Source organism: Podarcis tiliguerta (genome assembly GCF_965153285.1).
Source record: "Podarcis tiliguerta genome assembly, chromosome: 9".
In the NCBI taxonomy this organism is placed as follows: domain Eukaryota; kingdom Metazoa; phylum Chordata; class Lepidosauria; order Squamata; family Lacertidae; genus Podarcis; species Podarcis tiliguerta.
The window spans coordinates 28,988,599-29,008,878 of record NC_139542.1 but is presented as its reverse complement, the minus strand read 5'-3'; the positions used below and the strand labels follow the sequence as shown (position 1 = coordinate 29,008,878).

At 43.7% G+C, this 20,280-nt stretch overlaps 1 protein-coding gene and 1 long non-coding RNA gene across 8 annotated transcripts in view; both read right to left on the bottom strand.

The window, feature by feature from the left end:
• The window catches only part of LOC310685436, a 142,485-nt gene extending 137,951 nt beyond the window's left edge, over positions 1–4,534 (bottom strand). For both annotated transcript variants that reach the window (XR_014515254.1, XR_014515255.1), the window contains exon 1: positions 4,261–4,534. This is a non-coding gene — a long non-coding RNA (uncharacterized lncRNA). The remainder of the gene's footprint in view (positions 1–4,260) is intronic.
• Positions 4,535–12,263: 7,729 nt separating this feature from the next.
• SPRY1 (sprouty RTK signaling antagonist 1) lies at positions 12,264–20,280 on the bottom strand. Of its 6 annotated transcripts, XM_083457720.1 has the most exons (3): positions 20,085–20,280; positions 18,703–19,491; positions 12,264–14,574 (listed from the first exon to the last, which is right to left on the bottom strand). In XM_083457720.1, exon 3 carries the CDS (start codon positions 14,517–14,519, stop codon positions 13,557–13,559), a length of 963 nt encoding a protein of 320 aa, XP_083313846.1. In that variant the 5' UTR covers positions 14,520–14,574; positions 18,703–19,491; positions 20,085–20,280; the 3' UTR covers positions 12,264–13,556. The 6 variants fall into 6 exon arrangements, with proteins under 6 accessions (XP_083313846.1, XP_083313847.1, XP_083313850.1 ...); XM_083457721.1 differs by lacking the exon at positions 18,703–19,491 and having other exon boundaries at positions 20,085–20,247; XM_083457724.1 differs by lacking the exons at positions 18,703–19,491; positions 20,085–20,280 and adding an exon at positions 17,308–17,327.

Below are 20,280 nucleotides of genomic sequence, written 5' to 3'. Positions count from 1 at the left end.
ACAGGAAGGAGTCTAGCGAGTGTTTAACTTTCCCAACACAATCAGCAGACCTTAAATATTGATTTCCATTGGAAAAGTAAAACATTCCGGTTTACACCATTCATTGGATAACTGAAAGTTCTGCCCCTGGCAACCCTGAAATTGTTAGCTTGAAAGTAGGTTATTGCTTTTAAGAGTTTTAAACTGCTAAAAGGTTGTTTTAGCCAGTTATCTTTGGAAATGTATTTGGAATGTGCAGGTTAAAAATTGAATACATAAATAAAATATGGAAAGCTATGGGGTGGATCATAATCATGGTCCATCTGTATTGGTCATGTGATAAGCCCTCTCCAACTCTAACAAACTGTGTCAGCTGGTTGATGAACTGATGTCAGGAAGAACTCAACAGAGCACTGGATACCCAAATTATCCTGATTGGGGCCACAACTCTGCTTCACAAATTCTTCCAACATAGTCCTCAGTGAAAATGTATTCCCTAGTCAAGTGGTCTAAGGGAAACATTACAAGGCAGGCTTTTTAAAAAGAGACTTGAAGTTTAGCTCCAACACCAACAGTCTTTGGAAGTTTGGTCTACACAGTTTGAATCTTGGAATCAAGTAGCTATGTGTGGGCACGTCACTTGCTAAAATATTGGTTTACTCTTTAATGCTATGGCTGAATTCAGCACACAGTTCTCCATTATCCTAAGGCTCAGGCTATGATAATCATCAATACTTTGTTTACTAAAGAATAATTAAGGTAATTTGGAGAAGAAACCTATTTCATAAATTTGAGAATATTATTTTCTCTCTCTAATAGATTTCATGTAACATTTTAAAAATGTAAAATATTATCTCCTGCTTTTATGTTAAAGCAACATTCAAAGTTTTATTGGTTAGAGTATTTTGGGAACTTTGGTTTGGATGCCCAAGTAAAAGAAGAAGTAAGGACTTCTTTAGATTTGTTTGGATAGTATCACTTTAGGTTGCTTGCCTACTGATAAGTTTTATGAAGTAAAAAGATCACCATAGACCAGATAAAATGTAGGCAACTAGCTTTTCACTTACCAGCACTGCACCATAGATTGCCTAATGGGAAATCAGGTGCACATGCCAAACAACCCCACCTGGAAACTCTCTCTCCCTCTCTCTCTCTCTCTCTCTCTCTCTCTCTCTCCCTCATAGAGGGCTCAGGGGAGAAGTTTGCTTTCCCTGCTGAAACTGGAAGATTTATTGCTGTTATGCAGGTGCAGAAGGTCACAGTTGTGTCCGAAGAAGGAATAGGCTTCTGGGTGAAAGGACATTTACAGCTGCATATTTGGCACCAGCCCGGTCCCATTTTCCCCACACCAGAAAACAGCTCTTGTTTCCAAGAAATGCAGATGGTTTTTGAAGAACCAGTGCAGTCCAGTTCACAAAGTTATGGCTGATTCATACATGCATGTACATTATTGTGTGTTTTTTGGGGGGGGGTCACTTTTACTCCTGCAGAAATGACAGATGGGGGCTGGCACGTGCTGATGCAATCAGAAAGTACTGTGATTGAGGTGATGCGCAAGTGCTGAGCGGGCCCATACACAGGTCAGAACTTGATGCTGCAGTCATTCAATGATAAAGATACATGCTAGTGGATCCCAAGACCTTACGAATGCTAGACATCATCATCGTGTCTAGAAGTCAACTTCCTCCATTTCAGAAAACAAACATTTCCCAACCCTTACAACAAACCAAAACTTCATTAAAAAAAACTAATTGAATAAAACTCTACCCTTACACGCATGATTTTCTCCCTGAGATGGTGAAGCAAGAGAAGAAATAAATCACATCTGACAGAAGTTAGCTATTCCACTTAACAGATGATAGGAGGGCATTCATAACCTGGTGATGTGAGCGTGGAAAAGATAAGAGAATAGATGGACAGCAAAATCTACAGACCAGGGCCAGTGTTATAATCCAGAGCTTTTTGCCTTGATTTGGGTTTCCTTCCTTCAAGTTAATTTAAGAGAAAAGTTACTAAGGCTGCAAGCCTAACTCCACTTACCCTGGGAGTGAGCCTCTTATTGAATTCAACTTTGAGTAGACGCGGTTCGGATTGTGCAATTAGGAGTGTTCACTTCATTCTTTGCTACCTCTTTAAACTGATTAGCGTGCTCAAGTTTAAAACTAAGATTTACATCAACCTTTGTTGTGAAGCTGAGACCACAGCTCTCGTCTCGTGAAGGTGCAATAAAATTGCACGGAAAGGACAGGAGGATATTGAAAGAAAACATGATGGTGAAGAAAACATAGCAAAAGGAAAAAGGTGTCCAGCTTCAGGTTGGTGAGGTTGACGACGCTGCAATGCAGGCCAAATTTTGTTTGTACTGCACATGTCACAAACGGACAAACTTCTTCACACAGCACGTAGTTAAACCATGAAACTCGCTCCCACAGGAGGAAGTGATGGCCAAGAGGATTGGACAAATTCTTGGGGGACAGGGCTACTAGCCATGATGGCTATACTCTGCCTCCACAACTGCTCTTGTGCTCGAATCTTGCTTCCTGTTTCACCACCAGCATCTGTCTTGGCCACTGTGGGAACCGGCTGGTGGACTAGATGAGGCATTAGCCTGCTCCAGCAGATTCTTCTCATGTTCTTATGACACTATAAAGGTAAAGGGACCCCTGATGATTAGGTCCAGTCGCGGACGACACTGGAGTTGCAGCGCTCATCTCGCTTTACTGGCCGAGGGAGCCGGCATTTGTCCGCAGACAGCTTCAGGGTCATGTGGCCAGCATGACTAAGCCGCTTCTGGCAAACCAGAGCAGTGCATGGAAACGCCGTTTGCCTTCCCGGCGGAGTGTTACCTATTTATCTACTTGCACTTTGACGTGCAAACTGCTAGGTTGGCAGGAGCTGTGACCGAGCAACGGGAGCTCACCCTGTTGTGGGGATTCGAACCATGACCTTCTGATCGGCAAGCCCTAGGCTCTGTGGTTTAGACCCGTGTCCCTTGTCTATTAATTTTGGGTTTTATTCATCTAAGTGACTCATTGAGTAACCTTGGGTCAGCCACCATGCCTAGCTCACCTCACAGGGCAGTTGTGTGGATAGAATTGTGACAGGGAGAGGAGAACCATGCAATTTTATATCTTTCAGCTCCATGGAAGAACAGCAGGATGCAGAAAATAAACCACTTAAATACCCAGGACCAGTGGCTTTACCATTCAGTTCAACTTCAACAGAGGCAGCTGTGCAGGAACTCAGTAGCATAGATGGAAGCCTGGTGTGCTGCAAATCTGTAGAGCCACAGAGGGCTAGAGACTGCTATCAACTCTTTAAAGCAGGGTCAGTGCTCGAGGGAGCATGATTCTGGCTACCCTACCTTTTGACAACCTCTTTGCTCCTTTTTTTTCAGAGGTTTATGAAGGACCACAAGTTGACCACAACTGGTGGATTTCAGAGTGAGGCTTACCCTAACCATTTGACCACTGATCAGAAATACATTTTTTCGTTAAGTTTTCAGTATAATACCCAGTTATCTATGCGATGCTTAACAGTATCCAGCAACTATAAATAAAGTATACATAAAAACCCCTATTAATGAATATACATAATAGTAAACACTTTCTTCCCATACCTGATCAGCAAACAATTAAAAATGGGCGGTGGAATAGCAGAGCAACCGCAAAAAAGGTACCAGATCGATAAACAAAGTTGCACTGCATATCACTTTCTCTAATAGTGAATGCAGGTGATGAAAGCTGACTGAAATGCAGACCAAACAGGGCTAAGGAGAAACAAAAGACAGATATTCACATGCTTGGAGAACCTCCCCTCCTCCAAAGGAGATTCAGCATACCAATGAGAAACAGAAAATTAGAATTTAGTATTTTGGAGGAGTGTATGACTGGCAGACATTCTGAATAGGAACACTTCTGTTGAGTAAACACATACTGCAACACCTTGTTGCAGGCCCCAATTGTTTAAGTATAAGTTTGCATGTTTCAAGAGGATGAACTTTTAAAAAGCAAACAAACAAGGCAGATCGATCTCTTGCAGTTGTGTTGCGTTTTTCCAATAAACTGCTTCACTCTCGCTTTTGCATTTGGGGTGTGTAAAATTCTATCCAACCTATGCTCCAGCCAGATCCCAAGAGCCACATTTACTAATGCAAAGACAGTGACAGCAGGAACTTACTGCAGCTTTTGAACTGGCATATAGAAGAGTCTTTCAAGCTTTTATCAGCTCTAAAAAAAAGGAGGGGGAGAAGGGAAGCAAACATTATCTATTGTTAATTACCTGTAAAGTAGGGCTTTAGCCACTTCCCCTGTTCCTAAGAGCTCTGAAGTGAAACCTGAAAGAAGCCACCCATTGTTTTCTATTGTGCAAGCGCCAGAAGCAAATAGGGCTCAGATTGCAGCTCTGAAAAGCAACAGGAAATTGGCGCACAGCTAATCTGCCCTGAACTATTCATAGTAACAAAAGGCTACATTCCTGCTAAAACATTCCCCATTAGAAATCCAAGGCAGATCTTGGAAGAACGACCGCAGAATAAATTTGTGGAAATAAAAGGTTTTTAATTAAAAGACTGGGATCCGGGCATAAGTTGCTGACCATGAAAGTAACATGTATTATGTATTTCCCCCCCTCCAGCAGGGCTAGTCTGTTGCAGCAAAAACAACAAAGGAGTCCCGTGGCAACTTAAAGACTAACACATTTATTTATATGGCATAAGCTTTTGTGGACTAAAGGCCAGGTTGTCAGACACTGGTCGTTAACAACTGCTGAAGTCTTCTAAGATGCCACAGAAGGCTTTGATGCATTATGTATGCCTCATCCTCCTTACAACCCCCTCCCCAAAAGCCAAATGTTCAGCTTTGTTATCTTGCAGGAGATCCTGAAGGCCAGACCAGCTTTGGCTCTCATAACTCCACCTTTGGAAGCCATCTAATAGGGCCAAGTACAAGCAATACCAATGACAAACCTAGACAGCATCTTAAAAAGCAGAGACATCACCTTGCCAACAAAGGTCCGTATAGTAAAAGCTATGATTTTCCCAGTAGTGATGTATGGAAGTGAAACCTGGACCATAAAGAAGGCTGATCGCCGAAGAATTGATGCTTTTGAATTATGGTGCTGGAGGAGACTCTTGAGAGTCCCATGGACTGCAAGAAGATCAAACCTCTCCATTCTGGAGGAAATCAGCCCTGAGTGCTCACTGGAAGGACAGATCGTGAAGCTGAGGCTCCAATACTTTGGTCACCTCATGAGAAGAGAAGACTCCCTGGAAAAGACCCTGATGTTGGGAAAGATGGAGGGCACAAGGAGAAGGGGACGACAGAGGACGAGACGGTTGGACAGTGTTCTCGAAGCTACAAACATGAGTCTGACCAAACTGAGGGAGGCAGTGGAAGACAGGAGTGCCTGGCGTGCTCTGGTCCATGGGGTCACGAAGAGTCGGACACGACTAAACAACACCACCACAAGTAATACAGGCAACAATTAGTGTGTTGTTCAATTATTCAATAATGAAACATATAGGTACAGTCTAGGTAGAGTCTGCCTTTCAGAAGCACCTAAGAGGAGCCTGCCGCATTAGGCCTACGCCTCATCTAGTCTAGCATCCTGTTCTCACAGTGGCCCACATGACGATCTGGCTGTTTTACTCTCTCCCTGCAAAAGGGATGGGGAGCCTGTGGGCCTCTGGGTGTTGTTGAACTATGACTCCCATCATCTCTGACCACTGGCCATGCAGCCTGATGGGGGCTGGGATTCCAGCAACACCAGAAGGAAGGGTCCAAGGCTCCCCATCTCTTCTCTACAAGTGGAGGACATAAGGTGAAGCCCTGTCTTCTATTTGTGCAAAGGGAAACATTGGTCATAAAACACTCCGCTCTGTGGGAATGATCAGGAACTTACCTCTCAAGAACTTGCAATGACAAGATGTATTTGCAATTGCAGGGCCAGTACATTGCTTAATTATCTAACTTGGAGTGCAATCATAAGCGCATTTACTTGGGACATTTCCCATTGAACGCAATGGAACTTTTGAGTTAGGCATGAATAGGATCAAGCTGCTAGCACTTCCAGCAATGCTTAATTGCAGCTGGCTAAACTGTGTAGCCCAGGTAACTTTGTGTCAATGCAGAATGTTTTATTACTTTCTGCAGCGCTCCAGCACCTTAACTTCCATCAGGTTCTACTTCTACATGTGAATAAGCAAAGCTTCATGTGTCTCCATTTAATGTTCCTCTGATTTAGTGTGTCTTTGTTTTAGAAGGATATATATATATATAATCAGTGTTTTGCTAACTATACTTCTTGTTGGCTTCATAACTTCATTACTGGACTCTTAAGGTTAAAGTAAAATGCATATATTTTACAATTTTAATGTCAATAAAGCTCTAGAAATGTGGCTCTAGAATTCAAATGAACTGGCCTTTATAAATCCTTTAGTTCATGTGAGCAAGCAATATTCTGTTCATGGATAGCCATTTTTATCATTAACTTAGAACGCAGCATCTCATCCCAAGATGTGTCCTCTCAGAGAGTGGATTTATAAGAGAAAAGCATTCCTTTGTGGAAATACATAATGTGGATCATTCTGTCACTATGATGAGATGTGGAAACTGGCAAAAATGAAGTGTCTGATGGGAGACCCTCTGTAAACTTCAACTCTTCTCTTGGGGAGATAACTGGTGTCCCCATCTTCAGAACTGTAGCATTTTGGCTTGTTAATAATTGTTCAAATGTTCACCACAGATACTTTAGCTGGGCAATCTTGAATAAGAACTCATCACATCTTGTCAGAGATCTCTAAAGGGATTTTCAAGCCGTTTCTGTCAGGCCTCTATACACATTTCAATTCCATATTAATACCATTGTTATATATATATATAAACCCCACAGCAATTAGCCACACAATTTAAACCAATGCATTGTTGCATGCAATATATTAAGAAATCAAAAGAAAATACTTTTTATAAAAGGAAAAGGAAAGAACCTAACAGCTTGGTTGCCTTTCATTCAGTGATCTCCACAGTTGGAAGGCAGCACCTATAAATCACAGCCAATAAGTTGATACCTTGCATTATCTTCACTCACTGAGCCTCAGGATGAATTCACACATCAGTTCTGAGAAAGTGATTTAGATGGATCTATGCAGAGTCAAGTACCTCCTGCAGCCTTCCTGTTATTGCTTCACCAGATACCCAGAGCGCATCTCACCTCAAACCAATTATGCCACGGTGTTGCAAACTCTGTTAATACACTCAAACCACATTCTCAACATGCTAACTTGGGTGTGTGAAAAAGCCTACAGTAAAAAGGAAATATATCTGTTCCATGTGGCTATTTCAAATGCCAGTTAATTAAAAAGTTGGCTAGGGCAGTTGTTCATTTCAGGAAAACTATTTTGCAAATCAGAACATTAATCTGTCAACCATATAAAGAGATTTCATTCCCATATCCGGCACCTGTCCTAGCAAGCTCCTCTTCCAGCTCTGTCTTTTCTTCAGACAGACAAAAATGCTAGCATTTAAAGCAGCAATGCAGAGAACCTGTAGTCAGGGACGATGGGTCCAGCAACATTTGGAGAGCCTCAAGTTCCCAACCTCTGATTTAAAGACTAGTACAGCTAGTAAAACCATAAATTGACAATAAATAAAATCCTAAATTATTTGCCTTTTGATAGACCTGAAAACCAGTTTGCAACCACCTTTTTTTAAAAAACAACATTATAGTAATACCAGTTTTGTTTCAAACTAAAAAGATCCAATCCACTGATTTACATAGATGAAAGAATTCCCAATATTGTCAAAATATGAAAACTCACTAGCTTGGTTATTATTCACCTTACCAGCATTTCATTTAGCTTAGACCCCATTGCAAAGTATTGAAACAAGCTTCTTGGCAAAAATATATTTTGCATGGGCTTTCTAAATAACGTGCAAGTGATCAACAGTTACCAAGTTTTGATACTTACTGTTAACATGCGTTCAAGCCAAAGTGGGGTTCAGCAGCCCAGCACCTCTGTATGGTTGCTGGAAAACCCAAGGAAGCAAGCAGGTGCTCATGCTAGCCTTGTTATCACTTGCTGGGAGGCTACAGACAGCCTGTCCTACAGGTGCCATGCATCAGCCTCTCAAAATTGGCTTCTCTCACCCACCTGAATCTATTTACTAATTTTACTTGCAAAGAATTCTGTAACCACCAAAACCAAGGGAAATAAATACTGTTGCAGTGAACTGCATAAATCAACAATTACATTCATAAAACAAGTGCAAAATTTAATCTAACCACTGTGTTATAGGGCTAGGTTTAAGTCCAATTCACATGACAGAAGAATCTTTTTCATATCCATCTTTTAATTTAGCTTTTAATTTAGCTGAAAAATGAATAGAAGGCTGTATACATAACATTCCCATTCATGGGAACCTACACAATCTAACCAGACATTGTGCTGTTGGCACTAGGAAAGGACTTTGAATACCACAATCACGTAACACCTTGTTTGTACTCTTCTTTCTTCTTACAAAATGTACTCATGGAGTCTGGTTCAAATTTAAATTTACATACAGGAATCTGACTTATACAAAATCAGACCACTTATCCATCCAATTCAGTATTTTCTGCACCTCAAGTACCATTCTTGTAGCACCATAATCTCTGTCATTCAAAAACAAAACTCGATCCAAGACGTAGTAACAGTGTCTCATTACCTACACTGTCAGAACACTTCAGTCTCAATTTTGTACCTGGTGGCAACATCCTTTGAATTCTTTCCTTAATGAGACTTTGAGGTGAAGCCATATGATTAGGTCAACCGCCTGACATTTTAATATTGACCAGCAGTGCTGTAAATAAACCCAATGGGCCACAGGAACGAGCTTGAGATCCTTCCTCAAATGCTCATATCGTTATCTTGGGAAGTACTGAAAAAGGTTCCAACTGAGTCTAAGGTTGGGGCAGCCAGGGTGACTGCCAGATGCTGTTGAATCACACACTGGCTACATTTGATCTCAGGCATTGGCCTTCTCGGTAGACACCTTAACTATACCACACAGAGCTAAAACACCTGCAGAACTTCCCAATAAATTCCTCAAGTAAGCAACAGGGTATTTCATTACCCTCATGAAAATATGTGGGAGCATGCAAGATCTAAACGAATACAGAACTCATCCTTAGACAGAAGAGCAGTGTAACTGATCCCCCAGCAGTGTGGTTTAGACTAAACATACTGCAATGTTCAAAGTATTATATTGTGCATACGAAGAGCTGGTTGAAAATTATATATAGCAACTACAGTGTTTGCACATATGTATGACACACAACAGTATCCAATTTGGGAGAAGTGCTAGTTCCCTGCCTGTGACAAAACAGTCATGGCAACTTCAGCCATGTGCTGATTCCACCATTCAGCATGCATTAACATGTGCCAGCTTCTGGTGCTCCTTAAAAGCAGAGGCTGAAAGAACTGCCTGATTGGAGGCAAAGATCCATGCTACTTAGACTTCTCTAGTTGCTTTTCCTGCTGCTTCCCATGTTCAATTGTTGTGAATAGTTCTAAGAATAGATCTAGTAAAACAGCTACAAACAAACATGCCACTTTTTTTTTTAAAAAAAAACCAAACCAGGATCAATGACTGAATGCTAGGAATAAATTACCCAATTTTTCTTGGGTTGGTGGTTTGCTTGTTTTGAATAGTCTCTACAGTATTAGTTGTGCAGGAAATAAAAGGCAAACGGTCCATTGACCAAGTTACATAATCTGAAAATAATTGTGGCTCCAGTGTTCACATTTGAATGTTCTGTTTTAGACTAGCCTGTGTCTTTAAAAAGAAGAAAGCCTGAAAACAAGCAGGTCCAATCCAAATTATAAGCAAATGAATAAAAAAGCAATGCTCTTAAAAACTGGTATATCACATATCACAAAGTTCAATTCGCAACCACAGTCATACCTCGGGTTACAGACACTTCAGCTTGCGTGTTTTCGGGTTGCGCACTGCGCCGAACCTAGAAGTACCGGAACGTGTTACTTCCGGGTTTTGGCGCTTGTGCATGCTCAGAACCGCTAAATCGCGCGTGCGCAGAAGCACCAAATTGTGACCCATGCGTGGGTTGCGAATGCTGCGGGTTGCGAACGTGCCTCCCACACAGATCACGTTCACAACCCGAGCGTCCACTAAATGCAACTTTTCACATCTATCATAGCATTCTCAAATGACATTTTACAATATTCATCATATGCCCAAAGTACGGCATCTTGTGCATTTTGAACAGATACAGAAGACAGGAGCAATAGCAACACAAAAGCAACCTGTATGAAATACCGTACTCCATTTCACAGACAAAACATACTGTGAGTATTGTGAAAATATATTCCCAAATGAGAAGCACAATCACAAGGGGGCACTGAGTGCAACAGTGAAAAATAGATGTGCAAAGAATGGATCATATCAAAAGATGCTAAGAAAAAATATCACATCCTCCTTCTTTTCCTTGTGAAAGAGAGATGATTTTATGAAAAGGAATTGGAGATTTCGGAAATGAGATCCTGTTTATTAGCCAAGTACCTTGATAAATTATGAGCATTATGGAGATTGTATTATGTTGCTGTTTTCAGAGATCTCTCCTCTTTCTATCCCCACCAAACAGATGATCAGTGCTAACAGGAAGAGTAGATTTGGTCTCCTATACAAAAACCAAATGTGCTGTGGTGGCTGACTTTGCTTATGTGGTTTTCAATGTTGGGGGTTTTCTCATCACCACAATCTCTTGTACATGCAGGGTCATATCTGTTTTCGAAACAGAAAACCACAAACAAAATCCTGTATCTGCACTTACACCTGCTAAATTAGGATGCTTGTACAAAATGACAAGATGACATCAACCCAAAACTTTTAAGAAAATATCCATACTTTTACTAGATTAACTGCTCTTTTTCCCTTGCAAAAGGTGCAACTTTTAAGGTCAAGTAACTAACATTACAGTGAGCCTTTTTACACAAACATTTTTAATAAACCAACAAAGAAAGAACACACTGAATGTGTCACTGTTGCTTCAGAGCTGGACTCACTTGAATCTTCTACAAGACCGAAGATGGCAATGATCAAGATTTTGGAAACCACTGCTTAGCAACATATGCTTTCTTGAGAAACTTAAAATAAGGAAGGTTGCTTGTATGGGCACTGCAGTTCCCACTAAACCTCAGAAGATACAATACTACGTCCCAACTCCACCTGTGGACAACAAATTAGAACAGTGCCAAGAGATAGACCAGCGGAGCAAATTCTGTATTAAAATTTCTGTGGAACCACCTGGCAGCTAATAGCGGTGAACAAACAAGCCCCATTGGGCCACAAGAATTAGGGAAGCCCAGAATCTCCTTCAACTACTGGACTTTATTAACACAAAGTACTTTTGTTATTCTGATTCTTAATTTTTTATTCAGATGCAAACTTGAAAATAGATGCATTTTCTTCAGCTGATACGCAATTCCACCAACTAACATGTTGCTGCTAAAATGGCACGATTGGCATTTCAGAAAAAGAAAGCACTTAAACTGCTGATGGTAAATGGAAGTTTCCATAATGCCTTCTGAGGAAGTGAAACAGAAGACTCCAGTTGCCATACCAAAAAATAGTAGAAAAGATTCAGCGCCGTAAGTCATTTTGAAAACAGGGGTGGGTAACCTGTGGTTCTCCATAAGCTGTTGGACTCCCCTCCTCCTATCAGTCCCAGCCAATGTCAAGGATGATGGGAGTTGTAGTGCAACATCATCTGGGGGGCCACTGGTTGCCCACCTGTCTTGTAAATAGCAATGAGTGGGATGGATACAAGTCATTTGCAGATGCCAAATTGTGGTTGGTTCGGAAGCTGTTCTTATTTTGTAGTGCACTTATGGCCTGTAGGTTAAGTCAAACTTTTTTGGGGGGTGGGGGGCTGAATCACGATGGTCCTTCACAGACATAGGGCAATTTCTGCGATCCCATTTTCACACTTGGAACCATGAGGACTACAAACTTTTAAAGACAATGCAAGAATTTGTAAGGAGTCCACAGAAACATCATTTGGGGTCCACATGTTCTCCACCCCAAACAAAATATATGAATGCTGTGAAATATCTCAAGAGTTAAAAACTTTTCTGATTTTTTTTTTAAAGTGATTAAATAAAACTAGAATACTAGCAGTGGTTTCACAGTCATGAAAAAAATGGAAAATAAAAGCAGCAGTACTCTTACTTACTAATACTGCTATTAACAACTTATTGTTATATTAAAAAATAAAGAACCCAAGAGACGTTTTCATTAATTATTATATTTTCTGCATTATAGTTTAACATATGTACTTTCTTCGTGTCATCCTTATTTTCGTTAAGTATTGGTATTTTGTTATATTCAGACAGGAGTACATTTTTGGAACAGTCCTTTGTAATAAATATCATAAAATAATAGAAATTCACATAATAAATATTCTTTACAATAAAAAAGTTTTAACAGACCTTTGTCTTAAAAATAGTCAGAATTCAACTTTGTGTTTTTACATAAAATATACAAAAAGCACCACAATTTGTGGCTAAGGCAATAAAAACAGAGGATTAAAGTTATCGAGCACAGAGTAGAGTTAAATGTCATTAAACCACAGAAATAATAGAAGTGTTAAGAGATCCAAGAATGTTTACACAACTTAAAACTGTATGATACCTGAAGAGTGTTACTCAGATGTGCAGAAATCAACAACTTTAGCATCAAAAGAGGAGAAAAAAGGGGGTGGGAGTGAAAACTTAGGACCTTGTACAATTCTGAAAGCTATAGAAACCAATGAAGAAAGCTGTAGTCATAAGAGTCATAGAATAGTAGAGTTGGAAGGGACCCCAAGGGTTATCTAGTCCAACCCCTGCAATTCAAGGAATCTAAGCTAGAGCATCACAATATTCTCATAGCATTTCTAGTGAAGATGGTGTGTGTGTGTTTGTGTGTGTTGGAAATCCAAGCTAGATAAGGCTTTGCAATACGGATCGTGAAATTCTAAAAGATCTGTTGAGATGGGAGCAAAAGCCAGGATGGTTGCAATCCATAAAGACAGCAGGACTAGGTTTGCTAAATTTTAACCCAACTATTTTTTTAAAAAATGCTTTCTTTTCTTTAAAGCTTCATAATTCAGTTCTTTCACACACACACACAAATACTTTGAAATAATCACTTGGAAGCCACTAAAAATCAGTTTAAAATTGTTATAGAGGACAAACAAAAACAGCATCTTTGGAAAGTTGCTTGCGGAGCAGGCGGCTTCAGAAAAAACCCAATTCCCTCATTACTTCTTTCAGGAATGGATTACTCACAAACCTGAAGACGACTTGCCATATTGGGAGATTAGATGCAAGTACATGGGCTACACTTGCCCAAAGACCAAGGGGGGGGGGGAATCCTAGATTTGCCTTTTGCTGAGAGAAGCTATGGTGTGAGAGGAGGATCATTTGTGCATGAAAGTAAGGGGAAAAAGATAAGGGGGAAGGGGGGGGGCAAAGACAGAAAAGCCAGCCACAACCTGAACGACAGTCTGAGGAACTCAACCTTTCCCCGCGCCCCCATAAATCAGGAGGGCTTGCCTTGACCCCTGGAGGGGCAACTTTCCAGCTTACAATATACTGTGTTGGAGTTCTTGCACCTGCAACCTGGGCGATTGATCCGGTCGTAACACCCTCTGCACAGTTTCAGGCACCCTTTTGCCGGAGGATAGCAGAGCAGGCAAGGCAAAACCAAGGCCATGGCTCCCATGCAGAAGTACCTAGTCCAGCAATGCGACTGGGAACAAGAGCAAGGGTTATCTGCGTAGGAGTCCCCTTCATCGTCGTTGGAACAGTGGTAGAAGATCCCTTTGACCAGGCACATGCAGGTGCTGTATTCCACCATGCTCTCCGCGGAGCACAAGCACTGCCGGTTGCAGGCCAAGCAAGAAGGCAAGGCCCTGGGAGCTGTGCACTCTCCACACTTGCACTTCCCGCACTGTTCACAGATAAACTTGTGCTGGGCCAGGTCCTCTTTCAAAGGACTCTTCAGGTCCTCCACGACCAGAGACGATGGCTTGGGCTGCGTCCAGATGGGCCTTTCCAATCGGTGGCCCGGCCCTGGCCTGCACGGGGGCGACCTCAGGAGCAGGCCCTGCTCCGAGGAAGCGCTGCTGTTACTTCCAGAACTGGCTGCGCTGCCGGTGCTGGTCGACCTGCTGAGCACCGGAGCCCTGGCGTTGTGTTGATGCAGCGCGTGCCCCGGGTGGCTGGGCCGGTGCTCGTAATTATTATTCACATTAATCGGTATGTTTTCATGAGTCCTTTCGTGCTTCTCTTGCCTGGGAGCTGTCCGTGGGGCAGACTTCTTCACCACAGATGGGCCCTCCGTGTATTCGTTGCTGCCCCTGATAGTCTTGATCTGGTCTAGAGACAAGATCGTGGGAGGCTGAAGCTCTCTCTCATAGTCCACCCTTTGCCGGCTGTCCAAAGCAGGCTGCTGAAGGACCACTAATGAACTGCCACTTCCATGCTGACCTTGGGACTCCATCTGTCGTGATCTCTACTTCTGGCATTCACCAGGAACCTGGCATGCATCGGAAATCCTAAGAGAGAGGCAGAGAGAAAAACAGGAGTTGAAAAGGGAGAAGTCAGCTGCTTCTCCTAAAACGAAAACACACACACGCAGCAGCAGCAAAAAATAAAATACACCACCCAAACAAATAAAAACATTTTACAGCAAGCCACAAATTGGCCTAACTACCTATTAACAATATCCCAGGGATGGAATTACACTGGCCTCGAGTAAAAGGGCACATAGTTTAAAACAAATGCATATGTGTTATATGAGAGTAGATATTGTAAATAAAGCACACCGAAGATTAACTTACAGTTTAAAGAACGAAACAAAAATCTTTCATGTTTGCATAGCTTTTCTTTCCAAGCGTGAAGTTATGAGCGTTATGCATGCACATTTTATTCTTATAGTTATTTCATGCTACATCAAACATAGCTGAAGCTACTTCAGGTACATTCCCCCTTATGTCTAACCACTGACTGCAACATAAAATGTGCTTCAAAGCCACATTACAGAATCACATTCATGCCCCCAAACTGCAGGACCTGTAAGAAGTTCTTGCCCGTTTTCGCTGTCAAAGCCACATTCCAATACCAAGCCTGATTCTAAACTCAAATTCAGCATAGCTGCCTTTTTAACTGCTATTCCATGACGCCTGAAGCATATTAGCAATGGGGAAAGCATGTGAAGAATTTTTTTTCTTTTCTGGGAGTAAATATCTCTTTCCAAAAAAAAATTTAAAAAATCAAAACAATCTAGCACGCTCATTAAAGCAAAACACCAGATGTAAACATCCTGTTACACAATAGGCTTCCAAGTATTCTTGGACCATAAGGCAGGGTGTGAAAGGAGGAGGTGGAGGCAGGAAAGGGTTGCAGCAGAAAAGATAAGACAAATAAAATATGGCATTTAATCAGTTGTTTGGGAAGATTATGTGCACCTTCACTTGTAAGTGAAAAGTATGTTATCTGCTGCACAAAATAAGAGGGAGGGGAGGAATAGTTAGACAGGATTCAAAATGGCGTATATTAGACCACATAAGACATAAATGTGGTTTTTTTGTTTGATCCATCTTGGGTCTCTTGGGACCACTGTTGCATCCACAATTACAAGACGCTACCAAAGTGGTCATCTGTTAATTTCTGAGGAAGCCTTTTTTTTTAAGTGACAATTTGCTATTCAAAATATTGTTTCAAAAAGAGTGAAAACACTTGATTTGAAAAATTTCCCGCACATTCCTCCCCTGAACAAAACAAAGGGTTAATGTAATGTTCCATTTAGTTCTATTTAACACACTGGGTATTTTAGCAGCCGTTTTACATAGATCATACCAGCATGCGAAGTCAGCAGGACGAGTCCATTTTAGGCACAATGCAGCAAAGACTGAGACTCCTGAAGGAGTTCATAACTGCGGAAAATTTGAGCCAGATAGCAGCTCACATGCTTAAGCGCTGCACACACCAGATACTGCTTCCATTCCTTTATGGAGGTTGATTAAGGTGGGCCTCCAATATAGAACCTTAAATGCCATTTATTCCCTGATCAAAATAATAGTGGTGTTTATAAATAAATGTGGATCTGTCATTCAGTAATTAGACAAAAGGAAGTAAGTAGGCAACCAACATTTGGTTTCCAACAGCAAATGTCATGAAAACTGTACTGCTTCACAGCTGAAGGACCACAACACCTCCCCACCTGTGTTCTTTTCTAAGACATTTTTAAAACACCCCAAAAGAAATCATGCAGTAATTTAAAAGAGGGAAGAAAAAGTTTCTTTAATCAAAAACATGTGGGGAGGGGGAAGCAAGGGACCGCTCAGGTTCACCCCACCCCACCTATCACCTGTTCAAGGTGTAGAGAGTGCAAGACAAAGAGCTCTGCTCAACTCAATCACACCTTATCTGCCTCACACAAGTTCTCCTTTTCATAGGCTTTTATAAAGAGCACAAGAGAATTCTTTCTATTGTTGTCCTTTTTGAAGAGTCAGTAGCTTTGAGCCATTCTTTGAACCAGACTGGGGTTCTTGGGATGTTAAAATGTAGGGTGGGAACTGCTAGAGAGCTTCTTAGGAGGAGGGTGGGACAGAATTGTTTGCAAAAGTCACACACAAAAAACCAGCCAGGTATCCTATCAGTATTTATTCCTAAGCAAATCCCAAAGTGATTATGGAGCCTTACTCCAGAAGAAGCGAGTTTAGGATTGCAGCCTTAATTATTCCAAGAAAATAAAAAGGCAGGACGCAGACAACACAAGCAACAGTTCAGTACAATCCTATGGCTACAAAGAAGTAAATGTTACTGTGTTCCACAGGGCTTACACCCAGGTAAAGTATACACAGGACCGCAGTCTGTGACAGCTATATCTATCTATCTATCTATCTATCTATCTAACTATCTATCTATCATCTATCTATCTAATATTCTTAACTCCCCACCCAAAAAAGGCTTCCTTGTAAGACATCAGCCCTGCGTTTCTATCAGCAGCCTTCTAACAGCAGACTTCCTATTTGAAAGGGGGGGGCGGGGAGGAGAGAGAAATGCTGTAAAAACTCAGCACTGAATGGACTCTCAAAGAGAAAATGAGAAAGCACCAAGGGCAGCAGCACTGCCCACTCTGCAACCCGATCTCAACGGAGGCGATGAATGCAGAGCTGACAGAGAGGAAGAGGAAAAAGTTATGAATGAAAACAAGGGATTATTCCCCCCAGCCTCCCCACCCACCCATTTGCAGGAGGAGGGGAAATGGCTGAGGTTACCATTACCTCAGGGGGACGGACTTTCCAGGACTTAAAGCTGCACTGCACACTCCTTTCTCTACCTTTCAAGACCAATACGAAAGTTGCGTGTGCTAGTTTGAGCATGCAGGGATTTTTCCCCCTCTCCCCCCTGGTGCTTTCTGAGGAGGCGGAGTGGAAGGACGGGGGAAGCCTTTTTATCATCTTTGTCTTACCCACCATTTCCTCCTTGCAGCCTCCACGCCTTTCTACTGACCTGCTAAAATCTCACTCAGACTCAAAAGGGGAAATCCCTGCCTTGCCGACTACGTTCAATGAAGCGCACACTCACACCACGAAGCAAGAGCAATAGGGAAAGGAATAATCTCACTGCGCTCCAACCACCAGTTGCAGCTACCACAGGCAAACAATATTTCTGAACGCTTGCTGAAAAAACTACAGATAATAATACTAAGGATGGCCGGAATTTCCACCTGCCTCTAGCACATTAAGAGACCATCTCTGCCTTGCAAGTGCGCTAGACCTCAGACCTGATTTTTAAAAATATATATAGAAAAAATAACTATTTCATACAGATCCCTGAAAACTCCCATTCTGCCCATGAACCTGCACTACAGATACAGGAAGTTAAGAGGCACCTAATCCACATTAAACAACTTGAGAATGGGAAAGCAACCCCAGGTGGAATCTACCCCTTTTGCGCACTAAGTGAAGGTGCGAATGAGTGTTGATCACGTGGGATTCAAAACCAAGCATAAATTCCGACCCATGCCTACACAATCCTCGAGTTAGACAATGCAGCCATAATTCAAGTCACCCAAGCCACACATTGATCACTTCTTTCGGTGTAAACAAGCCCGCAGATAATGTCAAATAGGTTTCATGTCATTGCAACGAACACCCATAGAAAGCAATGGATGTGTCAGCTGCCTCAGTGGGAGAATGCATGTAAAAAACAACAACACGCACCCACAGGGTCTCGCACCTTAAGCCAGAGGTTTTGAGGAAGTGCATTAGCTAGTTCTCCCGCCAGAAGCACCTGGCAGCAGAGGTGGGTCCTCCCCCCTCTCCCCTGCTTTGATCCACCCGTGTCGTGTCCCCTCCGGGCTTTCCGCAGAGTCCGAGCCTATTCCTTGCCCGCAGTAACAAGTTCAGAAATCTCGCCTGCGCGCGTTGCCGTTCAGCAGAAAGCCACCCGAGCGCCGCCCCCACCCCCAAGCGCCTGGGGAAAGAGGACGTGCGTCGTGTGGGAAACAGCCTTGGCCGCCGCCGCCAGCCCCCCACCCCACCCCACCGCGAGGGGAAGAGGAGCCAGCAGGGCACCTGCTAACCCCTCGGGCTCCCCCGGCGCGAAACCAGGCGGCGGCGGCGGCAAGATCCATATTGCGAAGTGGAGGCAGAAGAGGACGGGCGCAAACTTACGTCTTCCAAGGGCCGATCCGCGCGAAAGCACTGCCCTGCTAGGTTAGATCCATAGGGCAGCGGGGCTCCGGCAAGTCTCCACGCGCCCAGGCGCCGCAATCCTCGCTGGTGGCCCCCGAGACCCGCTTCTTCGGCGCCCGCCTTTCCTGCTGCCGAGGCTACGGAGCGGCCGCGACGCCCTCGCGCGCAAGGAAATCCGCCTCGCCGGCCCGCCAAACACCTCTCCAGCCGAAGCACGCACATTCAAGGGGGTGCCCTACACGCGCCCCTCCTCGAGCTGGTCGTCCATGAGCCGAGCAGGCTTTTCTCCCAGGAGCAGCGACAGGCAATCCGGTGCGGGAGGGGGGTGGAGGCTGGAGGGGGGAGAAGAGGCGTCTCCGGCTGCCAGGTAAAAAAGGAGACCGAGCTGCTTTTGCAACGGCTGTCGCTCGCTCTGCAGCAATGCAAAGGCGCGCAGCTTGGAGAGGGTCGCCTGGAAGCAGCGGAGGAGGTGGGGAGCGAAGAGTGTTTGCAAAGCGAGCTTGCGGCGGCTGCCCTCCTGCTTTCCTCCAAGTTGGAGCTTTCTTCCCCCTTTTCTCTCTCTCTCTCTTTCTTTCTCCCCCTCCCTCTCTCCTTTGGAGGCGCACGGTTTCCCCTCCCAAGTAAAGCGCGCGTGCAGGCGAGCGAGTCCAACTGCTTCCTCGACTCCGAGCTCTTTTTCACCACATGGTCCTTCGCCCGCAGCAGCTCCCCTCTCCTCTTAGGCTAGCCGGGGAGAGGGAGAGAGAAGAGAACGTGCAACGGGAACGCCTGGGAGAATAACAATAAAAAATAATGTATTTTTTAAAAAACACACACACACGATCTGAGCAAGGAGTTAAGAAAAGAAAGCACTGCAGGCACGAGAAGAGTGAATTCCATATGTAAGGAAAAGGGGGAGGGAGGCAATGGATTCTGCAAGGCTGCCATGTGCTTGCTGGTACAGACTGGTTGACAGTCTTGCTACACCACCAGCATGGCGGGGCGGGACGGGGGACAGACCCCGCGGACATAATGCAAATCGGGGGTACGCACGCACACACCCGATCTTTGCACGAGGAGCAAACGATCCCCTTGCATGGGGCGGGGTGGGGGACTGCGGATTGCCGCGTCTTCTTCGCTCGAGGCTACTCGGAAGGCTCGCAGCGCACAACGCATTTAAGTCGCTGCATCGGACACCAGATCGCAGTGAAATGATACGAAGACGTATTTTTGAAAGCGCTTTTTAAGCGAGCGGTGGGCTGCGCGCGAGTCGCCCGCCTAAGCTGAGCCGATATGCACGGGCACCCAGCAGCACCTGAGCGACTTCCGAAATGCCTCGCGCAGAAAAAAAAAGGGGGGGGAGCCCTCCAGATCACGCTTACCGAACGAACAGGTTCAGAGTCCTTTTGCAAAGCCCAATCGCGGCAGCTGGAGGTAAATCCAAGGACGCCTGCCGTTGTTGCCGCCGCCTGCTGCTGCTATCCCTTCGCCAACTGCTCTGCGCTTTCGCGTTGCTGTTTCAGAATGAGCCGAACTGCACGGCAGCCTTGCAGCGCCGAGCCCCCACCTCAGCCTCGC